The sequence below is a fragment of the Alternaria hordeiaustralica genome (genome assembly GCF_023758085.1).
Source record: "Alternaria hordeiaustralica strain BMP 2776 chromosome Unknown scaffold_1, whole genome shotgun sequence".
NCBI classification, from domain to species: Eukaryota; Fungi; Ascomycota; class Dothideomycetes; order Pleosporales; family Pleosporaceae; genus Alternaria; species Alternaria hordeiaustralica.
Window position 1 is genome coordinate 3,894,076 of NW_026056773.1, and position 21,558 is coordinate 3,915,633.

At 52.9% G+C, this 21,558-nt stretch overlaps 10 protein-coding genes and 1 non-coding gene across 11 annotated transcripts; 6 read left to right on the forward strand and 5 right to left on the reverse strand.

The window, feature by feature from the left end:
• Positions 1–32: 32 nt before the first annotated feature.
• Positions 33–771, forward strand: J4E84_001253 (uncharacterized protein; the record flags this gene model as incomplete). The annotated part of the gene is made up of 4 exons (XM_049383887.1): positions 33–104; positions 164–180; positions 232–437; positions 497–771. 4 exons carry the CDS (start codon positions 33–35, stop codon positions 769–771), a joined length of 570 nt encoding a protein of 189 aa, XP_049249405.1.
• A 196-nt stretch (positions 772–967) lies between these two features.
• J4E84_001254 (uncharacterized protein) lies at positions 968–2,520 on the reverse strand (the record flags this gene model as incomplete). Its single annotated transcript, XM_049383888.1, has 2 exons — positions 968–2,422; positions 2,500–2,520. The coding sequence occupies 2 exons, from the start codon at positions 2,518–2,520 to the stop codon at positions 968–970; spliced, it is 1,476 nt and encodes a 491-aa protein (XP_049249406.1).
• Positions 2,521–2,928: 408 nt separating this feature from the next.
• On the reverse strand, positions 2,929–3,000 carry J4E84_001255. Its single transcript has one exon. It is a non-coding gene; the product is annotated as a tRNA-Arg (tRNA).
• A 777-nt stretch (positions 3,001–3,777) lies between these two features.
• On the forward strand, positions 3,778–5,287 carry RPT5 (26S proteasome regulatory subunit 6A; the record flags this gene model as incomplete). The annotated part of the gene is made up of 3 exons (XM_049383889.1): positions 3,778–4,088; positions 4,169–4,584; positions 4,632–5,287. 3 exons carry the CDS (start codon positions 3,778–3,780, stop codon positions 5,285–5,287), a joined length of 1,383 nt encoding a protein of 460 aa, XP_049249407.1.
• A 2,286-nt stretch (positions 5,288–7,573) lies between these two features.
• Positions 7,574–9,779, forward strand: J4E84_001257 (uncharacterized protein; the record flags this gene model as incomplete). Its single annotated transcript, XM_049383890.1, has 3 exons — positions 7,574–7,996; positions 8,044–9,593; positions 9,647–9,779. The coding sequence occupies 3 exons, from the start codon at positions 7,574–7,576 to the stop codon at positions 9,777–9,779; spliced, it is 2,106 nt and encodes a 701-aa protein (XP_049249408.1).
• Positions 9,780–10,196: 417 nt separating this feature from the next.
• J4E84_001258 (uncharacterized protein) lies at positions 10,197–10,811 on the reverse strand (the record flags this gene model as incomplete). Its single annotated transcript, XM_049383891.1, has 2 exons — positions 10,197–10,279; positions 10,331–10,811. The coding sequence occupies 2 exons, from the start codon at positions 10,809–10,811 to the stop codon at positions 10,197–10,199; spliced, it is 564 nt and encodes a 187-aa protein (XP_049249409.1).
• Positions 10,812–11,189: 378 nt separating this feature from the next.
• ECHS1 (putative enoyl-CoA hydratase, mitochondrial) lies at positions 11,190–12,131 on the forward strand (the record flags this gene model as incomplete). The annotated part of the gene is made up of 2 exons (XM_049383892.1): positions 11,190–11,328; positions 11,401–12,131. The coding sequence occupies 2 exons, from the start codon at positions 11,190–11,192 to the stop codon at positions 12,129–12,131; spliced, it is 870 nt and encodes a 289-aa protein (XP_049249410.1).
• A 530-nt stretch (positions 12,132–12,661) lies between these two features.
• J4E84_001260 (uncharacterized protein) lies at positions 12,662–14,629 on the forward strand (the record flags this gene model as incomplete). The annotated part of the gene is made up of 1 exon (XM_049383893.1): positions 12,662–14,629. One exon carries the CDS (start codon positions 12,662–12,664, stop codon positions 14,627–14,629), a length of 1,968 nt encoding a protein of 655 aa, XP_049249411.1.
• A 1,098-nt stretch (positions 14,630–15,727) lies between these two features.
• On the reverse strand, positions 15,728–17,317 carry J4E84_001261 (uncharacterized protein; the record flags this gene model as incomplete). The annotated part of the gene is made up of 3 exons (XM_049383894.1): positions 15,728–16,504; positions 16,595–17,142; positions 17,191–17,317. 3 exons carry the CDS (start codon positions 17,315–17,317, stop codon positions 15,728–15,730), a joined length of 1,452 nt encoding a protein of 483 aa, XP_049249412.1.
• Positions 17,318–17,999: 682 nt separating this feature from the next.
• J4E84_001262 (uncharacterized protein) lies at positions 18,000–18,416 on the forward strand (the record flags this gene model as incomplete). Its single annotated transcript, XM_049383895.1, has 3 exons — positions 18,000–18,003; positions 18,113–18,199; positions 18,262–18,416. The coding sequence occupies 3 exons, from the start codon at positions 18,000–18,002 to the stop codon at positions 18,414–18,416; spliced, it is 246 nt and encodes an 81-aa protein (XP_049249413.1).
• Positions 18,417–19,072: 656 nt separating this feature from the next.
• J4E84_001263 (uncharacterized protein) lies at positions 19,073–19,527 on the reverse strand (the record flags this gene model as incomplete). The annotated part of the gene is made up of 3 exons (XM_049383896.1): positions 19,073–19,315; positions 19,368–19,374; positions 19,523–19,527. The coding sequence occupies 3 exons, from the start codon at positions 19,525–19,527 to the stop codon at positions 19,073–19,075; spliced, it is 255 nt and encodes an 84-aa protein (XP_049249414.1).
• Between the last annotated feature and the right edge of the window lie 2,031 nt (positions 19,528–21,558).

Consider the following 21,558-nt stretch of genomic DNA (forward strand, 5'->3'; position numbering starts at 1 on the left):
GACATCTCCGCAGTAGAGTCCCCAATACCACCATGTCTGCTCAGGACGCCTATGTCAGGCACCAGGCCGTTGTGCCGGACAAGATCCCCACTGGAGAGTACCCTGTGAGTCAATTACAGCGCGAAAAGGTGCGCAATGGGTGGTGGTAGCTAATGCATGGCAGCTCATCGACAATGACCCGTACGCTTCTCTACGATACCCAACGCATGCGAGTACTGACTGCAGATGAAGACACTTTAAGCGAGTCATTCGGTATGCCCGTCCGTCCGACTGGGCGCAAGGTGCCGCGCTCGGAGCCTTGAGCCCCGGATTGATGATGTACTGGGAGAAGATCTCGCCCTCCATGGTCGGCAAGGGCGGTTTCGCACCCATCATGCGACTGAGCGGTGCTGTCGGTCTTACCGGAGCCTTCGTTTTCGTCTACTCGAGGTCATGCAGTATGTGGAGCCAGTCCGGATATAGAGAAGATTGGATTGGATGCTAACATCCACGACAGTGCGCTTCTACGGTGCCCGCGAGAACCGCCGTGAGGTCGAGATGGACATGCGCGAGATGGTCGACAAGGTCAAGAAGGGCGAGTCGCTCTACGGAACCACCGAGATGACCGAGTACATGCAGGGAGTTGCACACAGGAACTCGCGTTACTCCTCCACATTTTCGCACATCCTCGCATGGCCAAACTTTGTCAACCACCCTTACCACGGCGTGGACACTGCCAAGTACTACCGCCAGGCTGAGTTGGAGCTGGAACAGGAGAGGGGTGCTCGGTAAACGTTTGATACAAGAGAAGAGAATGGTTTCCTTATAGTGCGGGTGTACATAAGTTCTGATGAACCAGACATCAAGTTTCAGCACACTACTTTTGGCCGTTGAGAATATGTTCCACACAAACACGACTAGTGATATCCGCGCAGTAACACGACATCTCGATACTTTATATTTCTTTGATACCCCCTTACTCCCATCCTTAGTTTACAGCCAACCCCTTGAGCACATTCTCTTTTCCAAAATGCCGCATCTTGAACTTGCTAATCCAATCATCCCTATTGATGTACGCTCCACAGATCCTGCGCTTCCCTGTGAAGCTACTCCGTCCATGCAGCACCCTCCAGTTGTCGAAGATGAGCACTCTACCCGGCACAAGCTGTTCCCAATACTCATTCTCCTTCTTCTTGAGTATCGCGTCGAACTTGCGAGCTGCGTCGTACCATGTCTCAACTTCTTCGATAGGAAGCTCAATAGATGCTCTATCTGACGTGTTCCACCGGACGCGGAGCAAGTCGCCCGTAGCAGTGTCGTGCTCGAGGACGGGGAAGCCACGGTAGGGTTGTATTGAAATGCCTTCGTTGCCTGAGGCGTGTCCATGAACATTCACCGTTGAGAGAATCTCATATGCTTTGCGGTCCGTGTGCCAGAGTTCGTCCGCAGCTTTGAAGCCGTCGACAAGAAGACTTGCACCGCCTTCACCGTCGGTGTGGGAAAGGAGGTGGAAAGCCTGTAGGCCGGCTGGGTCGGAGAAGTAGGTAGTGTCTGTATGTGCTTCTAGTGCGATGTTGGTGTATGCGGTATCCTTGCTCGCTAGGTCGGCCGTGAAGTCGTAGAAGCCGCCGTAGTGCGTTTCCCTAATAAAGGCAATTTTTTCCAGCATCTTCTTCGTGGCCTCTGGGTTCTCGAAAGGCGTCTCATCGACGTAGCAGAATCCGAATCTGCGCAGCCTGAAAAGTAGGTCGTTGGTGTTAGGATTCATCGCGTTAGCATACAGAGTCTTTGGTGGGTCCGAAGCGATGGATGAGTCCCAGGGTTTGATGTTGACCAAAGCTTGACGCTGTACGGCCTTCAACCTCGCGTTGTTTGTAGCTTGGGAGAGAAAAGGCCCCGAGTATTCGCTTTCATGTCCATCACTCCATTCAATTCTGTGAACCGTCTCAGACCCTCTTGTTTCAGCCGAGTACGACTTGATCGAGATGTCCTCGGGGATGGAAAATGTATCCAGAAGTCGTTGCTTGGTGGCGTCATGCGTGCAAACTTTGCATTGACAATTGTCCCGCAACCAGATGCTTGGTATTAGTCTATCGACAAGGAACATCTTCCCATCTCGGACTTCAGGGTGCGTCTCGGATTCGGCGCGCTTGTTGAACGCAAAAGGTGTAGCCCCAATTCGCACTCTATATGGGCTTACTTTCCGGATGATGCGTTGTCGACCATATATCTGATCAAGCTCACGGGCAAGTCTCTTAACCTCAAAGTGTAGTCGCCTGGCTTTGTTCATGTTCTCTACACCAAGGGAGGCGTCGAGACCAGGTGTTTCTGGAACCCGCCGTTCAACCTCCTCCTGTTGCGGAGCATCTGTTTGTTTCTCATCTTGCGTACTTTGCTTATTGGCCGTATCAATGGCAGAGGACGAGTTCAGGCGAATTGACGCCTAGCATTTTGGTTAGTACTGTAAAAAATGTGGTGTGTCTCGACCAACCTGTAGATATGGTGGGTGAAGCGCGGCACGTCGGGCGAAAGATGTGGCATGAGCGCACCGGAGTGCTCTTGCCGTAAACATAACACAGATTTATCAAGCACGAAAGGGAATCAATCAGAATCCCTGCACACGAGATACCAAACTCAATAGCATGTAGTGCAACAAAAGAATGTGGTGGGTTGGTGGTAAGGAGATTCGGATGTCAGGAACTTAGTATGGCAAGGGCGCTCTCTAACCACCGAACACGACCTCGGATCTTTGCATCACAACTTAAACCTATGACTGGGCGAACCTCCCGTGTTCAAGACTATACTAGAACTGGGCTAGCGTTGATTACAGTGCTTGACCACACTGGCATACCTTGCGATCCGAAGAGCGAATTCTGTCAAGGTGGGAAAGGAAGGCAAAAAGATGCAGAAAGACGCAAAAAGAAGCCGACATGACCCCGGCAAAAGGAACGACACCTGTGGGACTCGAACCCACAATCTTTGCCACCGGAAAGCAACGCCTTACCATTAGGCCAAGGTGCCTCGTTGAGGAGTGGATGAAGATTTTGAAAACTCGAACAAATATATCGCGGGGTTTTTGCGGTCCCCTCAACGACAAGCGCAACGACCATACTGCCCGTGTACGTATTCTCGAACAGGGCCTTTAGGCCACTATAACGAATAGTAAGTAGCCCTATGTAGGCATCTAAGATATTTATTAACCGACGTTCAGACACCTCGCTTGCATGCGAATGCTCCAACCCATGTGTAGGCGTTGACGCACACGAGATGGTGTGTACCTAAAAGCCCATCGCAGTTGCTTCCTGTTTCCCTCACCAGTGCGATCACTTTCATCCTCACATGAAACATCTCGATTAAACACTATCATTGTTGCTTAGCAAACTGAACCTACTCAGCATCATCGTACTAATATCACACGTGTTGAATCTTGTCCATACCTGCGGGCGGGTGTTCGAACAGGTCCTTTCGTATAGAACCGCATGATCTCTACATTTACCCTCTAGTACCATCGCAGTTTCCTTGATCAAGCTGCAGACTGACAGAATGACACTTCCCATCTATCGCGCGTTGTTGCGCGCGACGGATCGGCGTTCACAGACGCCAAGACAATCGGAGCTAGGGTCTCTCACCGTGCACTGGTGCGTACCTTCGTAATCCATAGCTGCCTCTACAGCTCCACATCACCGCCGCACCACAACAACCTCTTTGTCGGCGTCATTCACCACCATCACTCTTGCACCGACCCAGTCATCTCTATCACCCCACACCGCGTAACGTCGCTCTCACAACACCGCCACCATGTCCACACTCGAAGATCTCGACGACCTTGAGCGCCACGAGAAGGAAGAGAAGAAGGACGACGACAAGAAAGACGGAGGCAAGGACGGAAAGAAGGCTGATGGCGATGCAGAGATGCAGGATGCGGAACCAGAGGAGGAGCAGCTCGACGAAGAGATCCTCAACTCAAGCACACGAGACATCGTCGCGCGCAAACGGTTACTGGAGAACGACATGCGCATCATGAAGAGCGAGTTCCAACGGCTCACACACGAGAAGGCTTCTATGAACGAGAAGATCAAGGACAACCTAGAGAAGATCGAGAACAACAGGTATGTCGTTGACGTGCTTGCTGTCACCCCGCAGCGCTGGACTGAGGCGACTTCGTGGACAACACACTGATATCTTATAGGCAACTACCATACCTCGTCGGAAACGTTGTCGAGATTCTTGATCTTGACGTCACAGAAGAGGCGGCTGAGGAGGGAGCAAACATTGACCTGGACGCCACCCGCGTTGGCAAGTCGGCGGTCATCAAGACCTCAACTCGGCAAACCATCTTCTTGCCTCTCATCGGTCTAGTAGACCATGAGAAGCTGAAGCCCGGTGATCTCATTGGTGTGAATAAGGACTCATATCTCGTCCTCGATACCCTACCCGCAGAGTACGACAGTCGGGTGAAGGCTATGGAAGTCGACGAAAAGCCAACTGAGAAGTATACCGATGTTGGAGGTCTTGACAAGCAGATTGAAGAGCTGGTCGAGGCTGTAGTATGGCCCATGAAGGAGGCTGAGCGTTTTAAGAAGATTGGTATCAAGGCGCCGAAGGGTAAGCAACTCATGTGCTCATCTCTAGACATGTGCTAACGATCGTAGGTGCACTGATGTACGGTCCCCCCGGAACCGGAAAGACCCTTCTCGCCCGAGCCTGCGCTGCCCAAACCGACGCCACATTCCTCAAGCTCGCCGGCCCACAGCTCGTACAAATGTTCATTGGAGATGGTGCGAAGTTGGTCCGTGACTGCTTCGCCCTGGCGAAAGAGAAGGCACCTTCAATCATCTTCATCGACGAATTGGATGCCGTCGGTACAAAGCGTTTCGATTCCGAGAAGTCCGGAGATAGGGAGGTGCAGCGAACTATGTTGGAGCTGCTGAACCAGCTGGACGGTTTCGCCTCCGATGACCGTGTTAAGGTTCTTGCCGCGACGAACCGAGTCGATGTCTTGGACCCCGCTCTGCTTCGTTCTGGACGTCTGGACAGGAAGATCGAGTTCCCGCTACCAAATGAGGAGGCCCGCGCACAGATTATGCGTATCCACTCGCGGAAGATGACTGTCGACGACGCTGTCAACTGGCAAGAGTTGGCTCGCAGCACTGACGAGTTCGGTGGTGCGCAGTTGAAGGCTGTTTGTGTCGAGGCTGGTATGATTGCTCTCCGGACCGGTCACCAGAAGATCAGCCACGAGCACTACGTCGATGCTATCGCTGAGGTACAGGCAAAGAAGAAGGACACAGTCAACTTCTACGCCTAAGGTGTAGTTGGGTGGTGGTGTGGCCGCTTGCATGCGTGCACTTTCATGCCAGGCTTGTAATAATACTTAGACCTTCAGCATAGTACCATAGCGGAAATGACGATTATGAACAACAAGGGTCGGGTTTCAGTTATTTGTTGTGGGTTGACTTGAATATAGTAGCACATGGCGTCGAGATATTCAGACATCCTACAGTACGTTTACCTCAACCTTGGAATACTGATATAGGTGATGGTTGAGGGTCTTGAAATTGACCAGTCTGAGGGTTCGAGTCCTACCACGATACCGATAGCAAATACTTACAGAATTTCGATACACTTGCATCTCGCACAACACAACTCTTTAAAGCCGTCACCAACGTGGCGATATGTAAGTTTTAGGACGATACAAAGATGGCATCGTTACGACGTAAGCGAATAACGTACCGGAAATACCTCTTCCGTTGCTGACATTCGCTCTCCATCCTACAATCACGCTTTATACTGGTGAGCCACAGCGCTGGTCAAAGACTTCTGCTTGATCTAACACCAGTGGCACATGGAGGTCAGCCGGCACATCCACCAACCGGCGACGCAAGAGTTTTAAAGCAAACGCGCATGGAAGAAGAACAAGCTCAGCGACAGCGAGTTGGCTCTGACCTTCAGGTGTATTGAAGAGGCACCTCGCTGATACAACAATTCTATGAGCTTACCAGGTGGTATAGCCGCGCCTCAAGTCTCACGCATGGCGAAGAAGAGAATGAGCCTCTGATTTAGACTGCGGCCTAGTCTTGGTTCAACATGGTCATTGAAGATGTACTTTGGTATACAAGATGATTACAATACCTTCAAGGTGGTTCGCCGGAGTGTCCAGTGCGCCCTCACGTCTCACACCCAGCCAACCCGCCCGCGCAAGGCTGGCAGCTGCCGACATCGTCCGGGATCATCACTCGCACCCGACAGCTCAAAGTGACTTGCATGTAGGAAACAACGCCGAGCCACAGTCGCGCTCCTTCCATGCGTTCGACGTCCCTGCATTCTGGCACGCCCTCCCTCTTCCCCTCTGATTGGCCGCCGACCCCACCAACAGCAACCTCAACCATCCCCGTCTCAACACCAACATGCCAGGCACGTCTCACCCACGCGCAACAACACCACCACCCGATAGGTCGGACTGACGTCTTTGTTCCCTCTCTAGACTCTTGCTATTCAAGATCTGGAGATACTTTCGGTTCTATTAGGACCCTGCATAGCCGCCTCTAGCGGTTGTGCGGTAGTCTACTCAGGGCAGTTCCGTAATGCTGATAGTAAGGGAGGTAGGTTACTCTGGTAGGCTGTCTGGGCGCTGTTTGAGCGATCTTCAGAACATGTGGTGAGGGTCATTGGCTGCTAGGTGACGCGAGACACGAGGACGAAGCCGTACGCCAGGCTGCGCAGCGGGGTGACCTTGTCTATTGGGGCATGCGGGTATGTATGATGACCGAACCGAAGTCGGAATGATGCTTGGGGCACTCAATATGAGGGCTCATATAACCCCTCCATTGTGTTTGTGGGGTTGCTTTTGTTTTGTTGTCGTTCTCCCCTCTCCTCTCTTGATCACTGCTTCTACTGTCTTGTTGTGAAGTCGCAACTATGCAGGCTCTCTCAAATTTTGTTCCAAGTGACCCGTTTCACCAACTTACGGTTACGCTGTGTCTCGTTGGTGTTTTCCTTACGGTGGTGTTTGCTCTGGCGTTCAGACCGAAGAGCAAAGATCAGGCGCCGAGCACGTTCGAAGCATACCTCAAGTTCATCTATGGGTGCTTCTTGAAGCCTCATACTGGAGACGGATCTGGAAGCCAACAAGATGCTTTGGTACGTTTGAAGAAGGGACAAAACTTGGAATACGTCTGACCAAATGAACAGGAAAGCTTTTATAAAGCTCAAGCCGACGTCTACGACGCTACCCGGCTGAAGCTTCTTCGAGGTCGTGAGGATATGCTGGGACTGGTCGCTGCGCAGCTGAAGCACCGTACCGAATCGGGTCTAATCTCGCAAAGACCAGTCTGGGTTGATGTACGTGATAGTAGGCTTGGATTACGGTCGATGTGCTAATGATCGCAGATTGGCGGAGGAACTGGCCATAAGTAAGTACCCGGTAGTCGATACCAATATTGTCTTGCTGACTAATTGTCAGTGTTGAACAGATGAATGCCTTCGTTCCTGTGGCAAGCTTCTTTCGTGCAGTCTGTAAGTCAGAAGAACTCAGCCCACGAAAGCGTCTCTGACACACGTAGATGTCGTCGATCTCTCCCCGTCCCTCTGCGAGATGGCGCGAAAAAGGTTCGCCCGTCTCGGCTGGACAAACGTCAAGGTCATCTGCCAAGATGCGCGTGCCTTCCGTCTCCACGAACACGAACCGCAAGCATACGAACGCAAGGAAATGATCTCCAAAGAGCAAACTGTTCGCGATCTCGACGAGAATGCGGATGCTGGTGGTGCTGAGCTTGTCACTATGAGCTATGCTCTCAGCATGATCCCCGAGTTCTACCCTGTCATCGACTCGATCGATAGCTTGATGAGCCCCAACGGCGTTATCGGTGTCGTCGACTTCTACGTGCAGAACCAGGTCGACTTCATGGGCAGAAACTACATGGGTGGTGCTATTGATCGCCACTGCATGTGGATTTCACGTGTGTTCTGGCGGACATGGTTTGAGATTGACCGCGTCAACCTTGAGCCTGCGCGACGAGTATGCAAAACCTCCATGATACAAGCGCAGTTTCTAACAATTCGTAGGACTACCTGGAGTACCGCTTTGGCACAGTCCTTAGTATCAACGCTCGCAACAACTTCTTCGGCACTGGTATCAAGCTCCCATACTTCATCTGGCTCGGTTGCTCAAAAGACCATGGCGCGTCCACACAAAAGCTTGCTGAGATTGATGCCGCTGCTACCGAATCGCCTTACCTTACGGCTCTCGACCTCCAGACAGGAGCTACGCAGACTGACGTCGAAGTCCACTCAAAGGCCTACGAGTCGGCAGTGGTGAACCTACAATCCAGCCTCCCACTCCCGGCAACATGGTACCAAAACCACCACTGGCGTATTCACTACGACTCTTCTCTGCCCAAACACACTCGCTTCAACGACTCGTACATCTACGCGTTCACCTGGGAAGACGACGTAGCAGACATGCGCCTCCTCAAGCCAACTTCAAACGACGTCGTCCTAGCAATCGGATCAGCCGGCGACAACATCCTCGCCTTCTGTCTCGAGAACTGCCGCCGCGTCCACGCCGTCGACCTCAACCCATCGCAAAACCACCTCCTCGAGCTCAAAGTCGCCGCCTTCACCGCGCTCCCCTACCAAGACGTCTGGAAGCTCTTCGGCGAAGGCAAGCACCCCGACTTCCACAACCTCCTAATCCAGAAGCTCAGCCCCCATCTCTCATCCGAAGCCTTCCAGTTCTGGCTGCACAACGGGCCCTCTGTATTCTCCTCTTCCTCGTCAAAAGGCCTCTACTACTCCGGCGGTTCCGGCAACGCCCTCTCCATCGCAGGCTGGCTCTTCCACCTCCTAGGCATGACCTCGGACGTCCAAAAACTCTGCACAGCCTCCACTCTCAACGAACAACGAGAAATCTGGCAACGCTCCATCAAGACCGTTCTCCACTCCAAGATCCTCACCTGGGCCATCCTCGGCAACGAGAAGTGGCTCTGGAAAGCGCTCGGCGTGCCCCCCGCCCAACGCGCCGTCATCGAAGCTGATTTCAAGAAAACCGACGACTTTGACGAGACAAAGACAGCGTCGGTGCCTAAATCAGATGCAGCAGCAGATTACATGGCGTTCCATGAAGAGCCGTCCGACGACGCGCTGAAATCGAGTTCTGGAAATGCGATTTACGAATACGTGCTCAACACCTTTGAACCCGTCATCAACACCACGCTCCTCTCCACATCAAACCACTACTACCTCCTCACCCTCCTGGGCCACTACACGCCAACCTCCCACCCCACATACCTCTCCCCGAAATCGCACATCAAACTCAGTAAACCCAATGCCTTCAACGGTCTCCGCATCCACACAGACGAGATCTCCGAAGTCATTACGAGGATGCGACCCGGTACACTGACCATTGTCGTGGTGATGGATAGCATGGATTGGTTCCCACCGAGCGGCCAACAAGCACTCAAACAGATCCGGGCGCTCAACCGCGCGTTGAAGGTAAAAGGACGGGTTATGCTCCGGTCTGCGGGCTTGGAACCGTGGTATATCAAGGTGTTTGGCGAGTGTGGGTTCGCGGTTAAGAGGGTGGCTGTTAGGGTGCCGGGGAGCTGTATTGATCGGTATGTTACCCCTTGGATGTCCTGAAGACGTACTTACTGACTGATGATTGTAGGGTTAATATGTATGCTTCTACGTGGATTTGCACAAAGGAGGTGGGGATTGAGCGCGAGGATGTCAAGGTGGGGTTGCGGAAGACAAGTTTGGCGGAGTTGAAGCTTGAGGCTCCTGCTTTGCGTATGGAGTAAGGGTTTCTTCTTCTCTTTCTTTTGATTGCCTTGTCTTGTAGCATCGGTGGCTGCTTGTCGTTCTTTTCCTTGTCCCAAAGTTGTTTTCCACATCAGTAGTTGTTCCCAGATACCTAGAATCCCCTCTTTGCACATTTATTCACCTGTGCATGCGTGCATAGTACATTTTCCTGATATTAAAGATATAAGCTTCTTGGCTTTTCCTGCTACGTGTACACATGATATAACATCCAACGCGTTATCGTGGCAGCACCCCCTCCCTAGAGCAACCCCGAGTTGCGAAGTATGAAGCTCGAAGTCTATCGCGGACCGGAAAAAGACGCCCATGCCCAAAAACAGCCGTTGATGGCAACCTTCCCAAAGTTCCAGACCGTTATCCGACGAAGTGAAAGCAGACGGTCGGTCGATCGAACCGACTTAGTTGGCGTTCTGGTACCGAGTCTTTCCAACGGTGAAGGGGACGTAGCGGTACTTGATCATGTGTTGAATCTGTCGTCGCACTACACCAATGTCAGCCTAGAACCCATACGCACATGCCAGAATCAACTTACTCGTCAAGCCAAAAAGAATCAACCAGTAAACGACCAACACGGGCCAGAAGACGGGCAAGTTGAAAATCTCAAACCAGCTGCAGAAGAAGCCAATAGCAATCGCCTTGGTAGTCGAGTACCAGAACTTGAACTCGGGCAGCCTGCGGACAAACGGCCTGAACTCCTGATCCTCCTTGGTGGGCAAGCCGCTCGCATTGCCGTCCTCCATGCCCTCATCTTGCTCGAGCGCGGGGTCGAATTTGGGCGACAGGAAGGCGAGGAAGAGGTTCAGCAGGTAGATGCCGAGCGAGTATGCGACGATGTACCAGCCCTGGGCGAAGAAGATGCGCAGGCCGAAGAGCAGGAAGAGCGTCGCTGTGCCGCCCCATCGGTAGGGTGTGTAGGGCGTTGACTTGTCGAGGTACGTCTGGAACAGGCGCCCGTACTTTGTTGTTTGTGCTGTGACGGCGCTGAAAGGGGTATCCGGCTCGGGCGAGTCCATGGTTGCGTCGCGGCGGGGGTGGGAGGGTGTGTGGTGATGGCCGAGGGGTGGAGTGGGTGCGCCGCGTAGGAAGGCGTGGGTGGGTGAATGCGGAGGCGACGGCTTGTTGAGGGAATCGTGTCAAAAAGTTGAGATGCGTCGCAAGGCTGGGGCTTAGATCGCCGGCGCCCGCCCAGGACGCGCTAGGACCAAGGTAGCGAGGGCCGCTAGTCGCGTCGAAGTGGGATGTTGGTACGGGCAGCTTTTGGCGGGCGCGCCTTTACCGAGGTGCCGATGCTACCCACTTCTTGAAGCTTGAGCTCTACCTACTCTCTTTCGATGTAAACACATGTTGCCTGAGCTGGACTCGTAGTCAAAGCTCAATTGTACACACTCAACATGCAGGCATTACGATCAACACCGAGGGTCGCCTCTCAATTCCGGTCAACGGGTCTACCTAGACTTGCGAGGGGATATGCGACAGAGAGGTCATTCGAGCATTTGCTTGTGTCGGTGGCTCGACCTGGTGTTGGTTTGAGTATGTTACCACCTTCTATTCAACTACTATCATATACCCCTGACGAGATGTGTCTGGACTAACAACCTCAAGTCCAGATCAACCGTCCCAAAGCCCTCAACGCCCTCTCCACCCCGCTCATCCTCGAGATCAACCAAGCCCTCCGCGACTTCCAAGCCTCAAAATCTATCGGCGCCATCGTCCTCACCGGATCGGAAAAGGCATTCGCAGCCGGTGCCGACATCAAAGAGATGAAGGACCTTACCTTCAGCGACGCATACGGCAAGGACTTCATAGAGTCCTGGTCCGACCTAGTCACATTCCTCAAGAAGCCGCTCATCACCGCCGTCAACGGATATGCGCTAGGCGGAGGCTGTGAGCTCGCCATGATGGGAGACATCATGTACGCGGGGCCCAAGGCCGTGTTCGGACAACCCGAGATCAAGCTAGGCGTCATACCCGGTGCAGGTGGCTCGCAGCGCCTTACCAAGGCAATTGGAAAGTCAAGAGCCATGGAAGTCATCCTCACAGGCGACAACATCACCGCGCAACAAGCAAGCGACTGGGGCCTTGTTGCCAAGGTGTTCGAGACGCCCGAGGAGTGTGTTAGCGGTGCGATCAAGACGGCAGAGAAGATTGCAGGGTACAGCCAGATCGCTGTCAAGGCAGCCAAGGAGGTTGTGAACAAGAGCCAGGAACTTGGTATTAGGGAGGGTGTAGAGTATGAGAGGAGAGTGTTCCATGGTCTGTTTGGAAGCCAGGATCAGAAGATTGGTATGGCTGCTTTTGCGGCGAAGGAGCAGGCCAAGTGGACGAACAAATAGATGTTTGTAGGATAGATGAAAGGAAGCAGATCACGTCAACTAAAAAACCCGAACAGGCCCGATGCCTACATTATCATAAAAACCTACAAGATAGGTGACCTGGCGTTGATGTAGGCTCTAGACCTGTTTAGTTTTTTCCTTGTATGAGATGAGATGATTGAAATCGCCTTGAACACATTTGTTAGTGCATGCGGGTTTCTACGAGGAGCTGTGTGACGCAGAATACCAAACTTAGTTTAGCACTCGAAAATGGGTTGTACTACGCACTAATTCTTCGATACCATTCTGGCATGCGTACTAGAGAATCGCGATCCCATTTCCATCGCATTCGGCATGGAACTGCATCGCATCTCAATGAAGCTACGCGTGCCTCGGCAGGACCCGATAAGCTTATCGGCCGCACCTGACAACCCGCGCACGCACGCGCGTGAGATGACGCGAGTACATGTGGGGAAACTCTGGAACACTACTCCATCTGACATGCCGCTACTCTCCCAGACATCCTCCTCTCCACATGCCCAACCCTCACCATGGAAGCGACACCGCCATGGTTACGCGATGCCCTCCGCTTCGCTCTAACAGCGACAGCATCGACTGAAGCCCCGTGGTGGGCGCACGACTATGACGCCTTCAGAGCCGCCGGCGGAGGCGACCTTGTCGATCCGGACGATCCTGGCAAAGACCCGCGGTTCCGCAAACTCGTCGAAGCCATACTGTTCAGCCGGAGGTTTTTAAACACATACAACTTGGTGCTCATGGGCGTGCTGCTGGTTTTCACTGTGTGGCATTGGGGCGAGAAGATCGTGCTGCACCGGCGGAAGAGGCGCAGAGTCAGTACAACGAAGGGGGATGATGAGACGACACATGAAGAAGAGGCAGAGGCGTGGAGTAGCTCGAGTAGTACTATTGAAGGGAATGCGACGCCCCCCGATACCACCGCCGCGAAGAAAATAAACGATGCCGATGAAACGAGCCCTCTTCTTCCTTCGCAGCAACCCCGGCGCGTGACGAGATCTGTAGTATGGCGTCCTTACTACTTGCTCAAGTCCGTGCTGCAATACCAACCTCGACCCATACCTCTTGTCAACAAAACACTGCCTACCAACGCCGTCTCGCTGCTCGTCCTCGCCTGGGTTGGCCTGAACATCTTCTACAATCTCTACCGCATGCCGCTCTCGTTCATGTACCTCTTCGTCTTTGCCGATCGATGCGGAATCATTTTCATCACGAATCTACCCCTTCTATACGTCCTCGCTGCGAAGAACCAACCGATAAAGTTGTTGACGGGATACTCGTATGAGAGTCTGAACATCTTCCATAGGAGGGTAGGAGAGCTCGTGTGTCTGGAAGCGTTCTTGCATTTCCTCGGCATGGTCGCTGTGTGGTATGGCATGTTGAGGCATCTGGGGTTTACGCTGGCGAGATTCATATTCAACCGCGTTGTGCTGTTGGGTTTAGCCGCGCTCATCGCGTATGAGTTGATCTACTTCACCAGCCTGGGCAGCTTCCGGAAGAGGTGGTATGAGATCTTCCTAGCCCTGCACATCGTACTTCAAGTCGCTGGATTGGTGTTCCTATGGTTCCATCACCACACCTCACGGCCGTACGTTGGCATTTCCCTCGCCATCTTCCTCGTCGACCGACTAGTCTACCGTATGTGGTTGAAATCCAGCACCCACCCTGCAACACTAGAAACCCTCGAAGACGACGAAACCCTTTTGCTCTCCGCAAACTGGGAAGTTGAGACGAAAGAATCTGCGGTCCTAGCCAAGAACATGACACAAGGCTGGAAACCAAACGAACACATCTTTATCTCCGTGCCATCTCTCTCCCGCAAACACGGCATCCAATCCCACCCATTCACCATCTTCTCCGCCGCCCCAACAACATCAACGCAAGACGGCCAAGGAAAACACGCCTGGTTCTCCCTCCTCATCCGCGCCCAGTCAGAACCAGGTTTCACACACAGCCTCCTCCGCCACGCCCGCGCCTCGCCAAATCCAACAACACAACTCCGCATCCGTCTCGACGGCCCCTACGGCTCATCCCACGCCCTCGACCTCCTAGAATCCTCCTCAACAGCCATCCTCATCGCCGGCGGATCCGGCATAGCAGTCGCCTACCCCCTCCTCTACGCCCTTTTGCAACCCTCCCCCACCGACCCCGAATCCACTCTCAGATCCAAGAGAAAAGTAAAATTACTCTGGATAACGCATTCGCTTGACCACCGCCTCTGGATTCCAGAGGATAAACTGAAAGAACTAGAAGATTGGGGGTTAGATGTTCTCATCACGCCGCCGACGGCACTTGCCGGGCGGCCGGATGCGGGTGGTATTGTGAGGGAGTGGGTTGAAGAGGAGGATGAACATGGGAATTCGAGGACTGGTGTTGTGGTTAGTGGACCTGATGGGTTGGTCAGGGATGTACGGAATACGTGTGCGGAGTTGATATGGAGCGGGAGGGATGTCGATGTTCAGGTTGAGAAGTTTGGGTGGTGAATGTCTTTCATTTCAGCAGTATCTGTGGAGTTGGATGGCTTTTTTTTGGTTCTCTGGAGTTTGTGATAGACGAGGTGGGTGGGATTTCTGCTTTTGCTTCTGCTGGTCTCTTCAATTTTCGCTGTAGCGTGTTCTTGTAAGTAAGAGAGAGTTTTTGGGGGATGGATGGCAGTGGCATGGGTATGCCATATCCGAGTATTGACTAGGTGGACGCCTGTGACGGTTCCGATGACAAAATGATCATTTGATCATTCACATGTTTCAAATGATCATTGTGTCATCAGAACCGCCACAAGCGTCCACCTCGAGCAGACTGGGACGGAGCTCATGGTGATTGACCCTATACCATCGTACGAGTCAATCCACGTAGTTGCCTACCTAAGCAACTAAGTGGATTGGGTCGTACGAAGGTATCGGCTTCAACGCAGTCTACTCGCAGTGTAGTGAATACTCGGGCATAGTATTGAAATTAGAAGACCTAGCTATCTTCCATCTTAAGACCTATCAGGCAAAACCATCTCATCTATGTTTATACAACCGTTTCCTTACTGAATGCTAATGCCTGTCCCCTAAGTTTGTGATAGACTAGGTGGGTAGGAGTTCTGCTTTGCGCTTGTTGTCTGGTCTTGTCACATTCGCTTTGGCTGTCACTTGTGAGAAAGATAGAGAGAGAGAGCATTTGGGGATAACAGTGGCGATAAGTAGCCATGTCCGAGTGTCCAATCGGTGTCCGGTTCCACTAGATGCAGACGGTGTGCCTTCACCGCTTGATTTGTCAAGTGAGGGATATAGCACTTCGTCGGATATCCCTCACTTGACAAATCAAGCGGTGAAGGCACACCATCGGCATCTAGTGGAACTGAACACCTAGTGTATACTCAGACAGGGCATCAGGATTAGAAGACCCAAGCATCTCCAATCTCACCCATCAGCCAGAACCGTATCATCTAACTTTATAAAAACGTTTCCCCTAAACGCCAATGCTTGTCCTTAAAACGCCCACGCCAATGCGACTAGCCAAGAGTAGCCTTGCATATCCAAGCCCTCTATGCATACACCTCAGCCATCCGCAATGAAGCTCATGACCCGGGATTAAATCTACCGTCCCCGAGCAATATCCCTAGTCTCCTTCTTCTTCTTAAGATACGCGCTAATCTGCTCCACCTGACTGACAAAGAAACAGCGATTCGCGTCGTTCTGCCACACCAGCACACCCAGCGCACCCGCATACCCCAGCACATCCCTGTACTCTGATTCGGAGCCGAACTCGCGCATCAAGTACCCCGTCGTAGTCTCCACACGCTCGCCTTCGTATTCCCAAAGCCGAATCTGGTCCATGACCGTAGGCGGAATGTAGGGAATTGTCTTTTGCATCTGAGGATGCGCATAGGTCGTCAGATAGGAGATGATTTGGCTCGACGTGATGCCTGATTGAACGGCTTTGTGGACGGATTCTTTGGTGAGTTTGCCGGAGACGAGGTTGGGGAAGCGATGTTGGAGCTTGGTGAAGAGGGATAAGATGGCGATTTGGATGAGGCTGTTTGTGTAGGCGTAGAGGCGATAGTTTGTTTCGATGATGATGAAGCCCTTGTTTGCGGATGCCGAGGGGCCGGCGTTGCCTTGGGAGGCTTGGGCGATGTCGTTGGAGGAGGCGGACATGGCGCTGCCGGAATCTGAGGTCAGGGTTGTGGCGAGGCGCGTGGGGTAGAAGGTTCGCGCGTTCTTGTCCGAGCGGTAGACAAGGCCCATGGAGGAGAGGTCCTCGAGCATCTGGGATTGGGTGGGGGAGAGGGTGGATGTGGAATAGTCTTGGCCTAGTTCTAGGGAACCAAGCATGAAGAGGAAGGATAATACTTCGGTTTCGGACATGCCGAGCTGGGGGTCGATGTCAGATTCGGTGTTCGTTGGCGTCGGCTGAGCTCGAAGAGGACAGTCGTCGCAGGGTTCGTGGGGTTCAATACTTACTTCGTTGGTCATTTTCAGGTAGACGATGAGCAGACTCCAGACTTGCGCGTTCGTCTCTTGCAGCACGAAGGAGAAGCCGTCTTTGGTAATCCTTGGACTTCCATGTACGGTCCTCACAAGGTCACCGGTATGTAGCAGCTTCTTCGTTCCAGGACCGACTTCTGCTCTCTCGATGCTGTCTCTGCTAAGTCCAGCCGCGCCGCTCACCAAGTAATAGAGTATACCCTCCCATTGCGATCGCGAGTATTCGTCGAGGAAGTCGATGCTTAACCGCTTTCCGCCGCTCTCTTCTCTGGTCGCCGGCACACCGAACGAGCGGTGGGTACCGGAGCCCTCGAGGGCGTTTCGCAGGCTGCCTTGAAAGTCTTTGCTGAGTGTCCACGAGAAGGTACCGTCGTCCTGTTTAGCAGGGGCAATGATGTGTAGGCGTTCGAGCGTAAAGAGAGCCTGTTCCTTCTCTTTCCTAGCGGAAGGCTTGAACCAGGCGTCCATGTCGGCTACGGGGAAGGATGAGGGTCTGTAGAGCATCGCAAAGACTATGGATTTGGCTGTGGCTCCGTTAGCGACAGGATTGCGGACGTAATAAATGCACTCACCAAGATGCGGAAGCATGCAGCGGAGCACCGCCAACACGGTGGAAGGCTGCTCATACAGCCGCCGGTGTGTCGCGACAGGCAGACCCTCGAGGTATTCCAGCGCCTGAGATGAAGATGAAGCCGACATCGTGGGGGATGTGGAGAGGAGGATGTCGGTCTACCGCCGTATTATCATGTTCGGAGAGAAAGGGTCCACGAGTTTGGGCGGTAGCGACGCGTGGGTCGCGCAAGTGGAAGTCGCAGGTCGCCAATCGCCAAAGAAAGTTGATGACGCGCCGAGCGAGCGGAAAGCTCACCCCACAAATTCCGCTCCACCCCGGTCTAGCTTCCGAGGTACGTGGGCAACTGCCGAGCGGAACATCGACATCACTCTTCGCACATCGCGGGGTGATCATCAACCATGCCGGCGCTGAAGTTTGTGAGATCTGTGGGTTAACCAACCATGTCATTGACCAACCTTATAGATTTACTAACGTGTCGCTAGGTCTGGGAGTCGTTCCGAGCGAACTCGGGCCTGGAGCCAAGGTACCACCAATACCTAAGCATGTATACACGAAGCTAATAAAAGCGACACGAAAGACTACTAGACGGTGTAGGTTATGAGAGTTTATAGCTCTGGTAAGTTGTCATACTAACATCAGTTCTAGCTTCGAGTGACCTCAGCAGTCCCAGGACGCGTCAAGTTCGAGCTTGATATCCAGAAAGAGCACACAGTTCGTGCTATCCCACCTATCGTCTCCTACCATGTTCTCGAAACTCACATAACGTAGAACCGCCTCAAAATCCTCCACGGCGGCACAATAGCCAGCATGGGTAAGCCGTCCTTCCCAAAACCCCCACTCAACCACCAGTATCTCACAACCCCACCCAGTCGACCTCGGCGGCTCCCTAGCAGTAGCATCTCGTGGCCTCTTCGCAACAGGCGTATCCACCGACCTCAACGTGACCTACCTCTCCTCCGGCGGCAAAATCGGCGACTTGATCAAAGCCGAAGTAACGTGTGATAAGTGTGAGTCCATTGTATTGGCATGCTTTCCTCAAGATACCCGGTTGCTGATTACATGAATCCAGTCGGCAAAACACTCGCTTTCACGTCCATCAACTTCAGCAACAACAAGGGAGAGGTCTTTGCACGGGGAAGTCATACCAAGTACGTGGCGTTGGCGTGGAAAGACCCAAACAACATCGTTGAGGAGCTTTCACCTAAGCCGGAGAAGAAGGAGTAGAGGCACAAATACGGCGAAAATGATATGAAGCCTGATCATAGCACTAGGAATACATTCCTCTGGTCCTGGGCTTAGTCGATAGGCTTGGGCTTAGCGGCCCGGGGACGAAACGCTCTTGAAAATCACTTCGAATTGTTGGGAGACCTCATCGTTCGATCTTCCAACAATTCGAAGTAATTTCCAAGAGCGTCTCGATCTCGGATTGCTAAGCCCAAGCCTATCGGATAAGCCGTTAGAGACCGCGGGCAAACAAGAGCCTACTGACTCGTGATTATTTGCATGTGAAAGCCATAGAAAGCTTCAAATCTCGTGTCGTTTCATCAATTGTACAAATGTCATGCTCTGAGCGTTCAGCACCTCAGTCAATGACTGTTGCGGTTCTACTCAAGCGGTAATGTCGACTAACAATTACATTACTACCTCTTTGTGGATATCTAACAATGCATGCTTCCCGTGCAGATCACAAAGTTGATGTCTCGACGTTCTCATGCCATGCACAGTATCTCAAACTCTCGCGCTTTCTTTTTGCCATCGTTCTGTCTCGTAACATCTTTTACTCTTTGCAGGTTTTACATGATTGTAACCTCATCTTCAACTTCCGTATTCTCGTCCAGATCGTAACGTAGCCGTCCACCTTCCACAACCTCATGGTAGGATTATGAACCGTCCGAGGACGTCTCTTGGTTCCGCTCAGTCGAGTCGTCGGATTTGTTCCAGCCCTTGCCCTTCATTAGGTTGATCAGGCTAGCCTTGCGTGGGGTCAGCTTCCTTACGGCCCGTCCAAAGGCTCCAGCTCCTGCAGAAGTCGTGTTGTCGTCGTGCTTACGGAATGACATCGGCGGAAGATCTGCCGGATTGCCGAGCAGTTTGTGCTCTCTCCTGTATTTGTACTCGAACTCCTGGGCGTAGTCAGTAAAACGGATTCAGAGTCATGACGCAGATAGAACGTACCCAAAGGCTATCTGCTGCTTGGTCGGAAGTGCACAGGTCGCGCAGTTGTCCGAGTATGTAGCATGCCGCCAGCTTGTCTTGATTCAATTTGCATTCTCCCAAGAGGCCGGAGGTTTGATGGGCAGGGTCAAGTTCAGCTTTCATTGCATCGGTACGCCATTGATCGTATCGAGATTGGAATCTTCCAGCCCAGTAAAGCGGCGGCATATAGTCTTTAACCTGCAAGATCTCATTGTCAGCAACGTCGGACCTCTCTTTCCCATGTCTACTCCGCGAACGGCTGGAAGAATAGGCCCAGAGGTTTCCAGCGTTGTTTGGTGCTCTGATCGGGACTCTGGTTGGTACTGGGGGGAACGCCGCCAGACTGAAACTAGATCCGGTGAGTTTCATTGACGACACAAGCTCTTGTCCTGGCTGACAAGTTGTATATGTTGGTGTGACACTCAGTCTTTCTTCGTCCGTCTCCTCGGGTATCGATTCGCACGAGCTCGCGTCTGATCTGACCCTGACATGTTGAGACAGGACAGTGCTCTTCGGATTCATGCATACTGACTGGACCAGGTCCGACAAAGACGCTGTCCTGTACTGCTCCGGGATGCGAGGCACTGGTGGAGCGACTTCCAGGTGGCTTCCAAAATTATGGAAGGTTTGGGAACGTGGAAGTCTGCTCACCTCATGTGTGGTCATCGCCAAAGCATGGGATGACCGCCAGACGCCGCCCAAACCATTTGGTGTTCCTAGCGTTTTCCTTTGCTTTTCTCTGTCCGTGGGCAGCCGGGGAAGGGCTGGCCTGACATTGTCGCTCGTCTCTGGAGCGGGTGTTGGAAGGTCGGTGTTGTGAGGCGGGGCGGCTGCAGAGTTCGATATCGAGGGTGATGCTGCTGGTGTATTTTTTTGTTCCTCTGACTGTATCCGCTTTACTGTCACTGGCGTCTGCTGTGCAAGCTGTGAGCTCATCCTCTTTCTTACTGTGGGTGGAGTCGCGAAGCTAGGCTCCCTGCTCTGTGAATATTGTAGTCCCGGACCAAACGACCTTCTACTGTTCAGAGTACCAGGCACTGCAAGTGATTCCCTCTTCAGCGTCCTCTCTTGTCTCTGCGACCGCCTATGTGATATACGTCTGTCCGTCGGTATGTTCTCTTGCAGAAGCGGCCTTTGAGCTACTGGTGATACCACAGACATCTTAGGTCCTGGCCGCCTGGGAGCCATATATCGCGCCGACTGTAGCCCGTTGGCTGTTTTGACGAGATTTGGTGTCGTACGTGAGCGCACCTGATAGGAATGCTTCACCGGAGAGCCATTGTTAGCGGCCGCCAACGCGTGGGCAGTCGCGATGTGTTTGATCTGTTGAGAAGCGCGGTACGAGACGTGTTGTTGCACGTGTTGACGTGGACTAGAGCGACGGCGCTCTAGGGATGGCGGACTCGGAGTAGGAATTTTCGAAGGTACCGGATCTGGCTCTGATTGAGGCATCACCGCGAGAGAATGGGACTTGACTGCGCCTTCTACGTCTGCGGCGAACGACTGAGGCTCAACCCTGACTGGAAGCGGGATGAAGCTCAACGTGCGCGATCGGGGTAACGGCTGCGGTGTGGTATCGGTATCTGCGCTCTTGGGTAAAGTCTTGCCAAACGGGACTGTTGCGGACTCTTCGGTCGCATCGTTGGAGTGGTTGGATGGTGCAGAAACACGCATTGGTGAAAGCTCAGCTTCGCATGTAGGGTTTTTTGTAGTAATGTCGGTTGCAGATGGTTGGGTAACAGCCAATGACGGTACATTCACTTGATGACGTCCCGGGGTCGTCCTTCGCTGCGAGAGGGGATTTGATATGAAAGCGAAGCCATAGCTGAGCTTCCTCCGGAATTTGCTGCTACTGTTTTCCTGAGGCTCGCCACCTACCGGGAGGTGGGTTGTCGACTTTTCTCTCCAGCCCACCATCGCCGCTGCTCCGTCTTCACTTGGCTGAGCTGTCTCCCACCGCGCGCGAATCTGCTCGAATCTGTGTCGGTCTGAATATGTTAGCATGGCTGTAGCGTGGTGTGCAGCGTTTGTGGGGAAGAAAGACTTACCCGCGGAATGTTGTTGTTGTGGACGATGTTGTCCTTGAGGAGGTAAACAAGGAAGGCACGAAGCAGCCACCTCGGATTAAGAACAACGTCATGGAACGGAAAGATGCAGTCGTGACCAAACG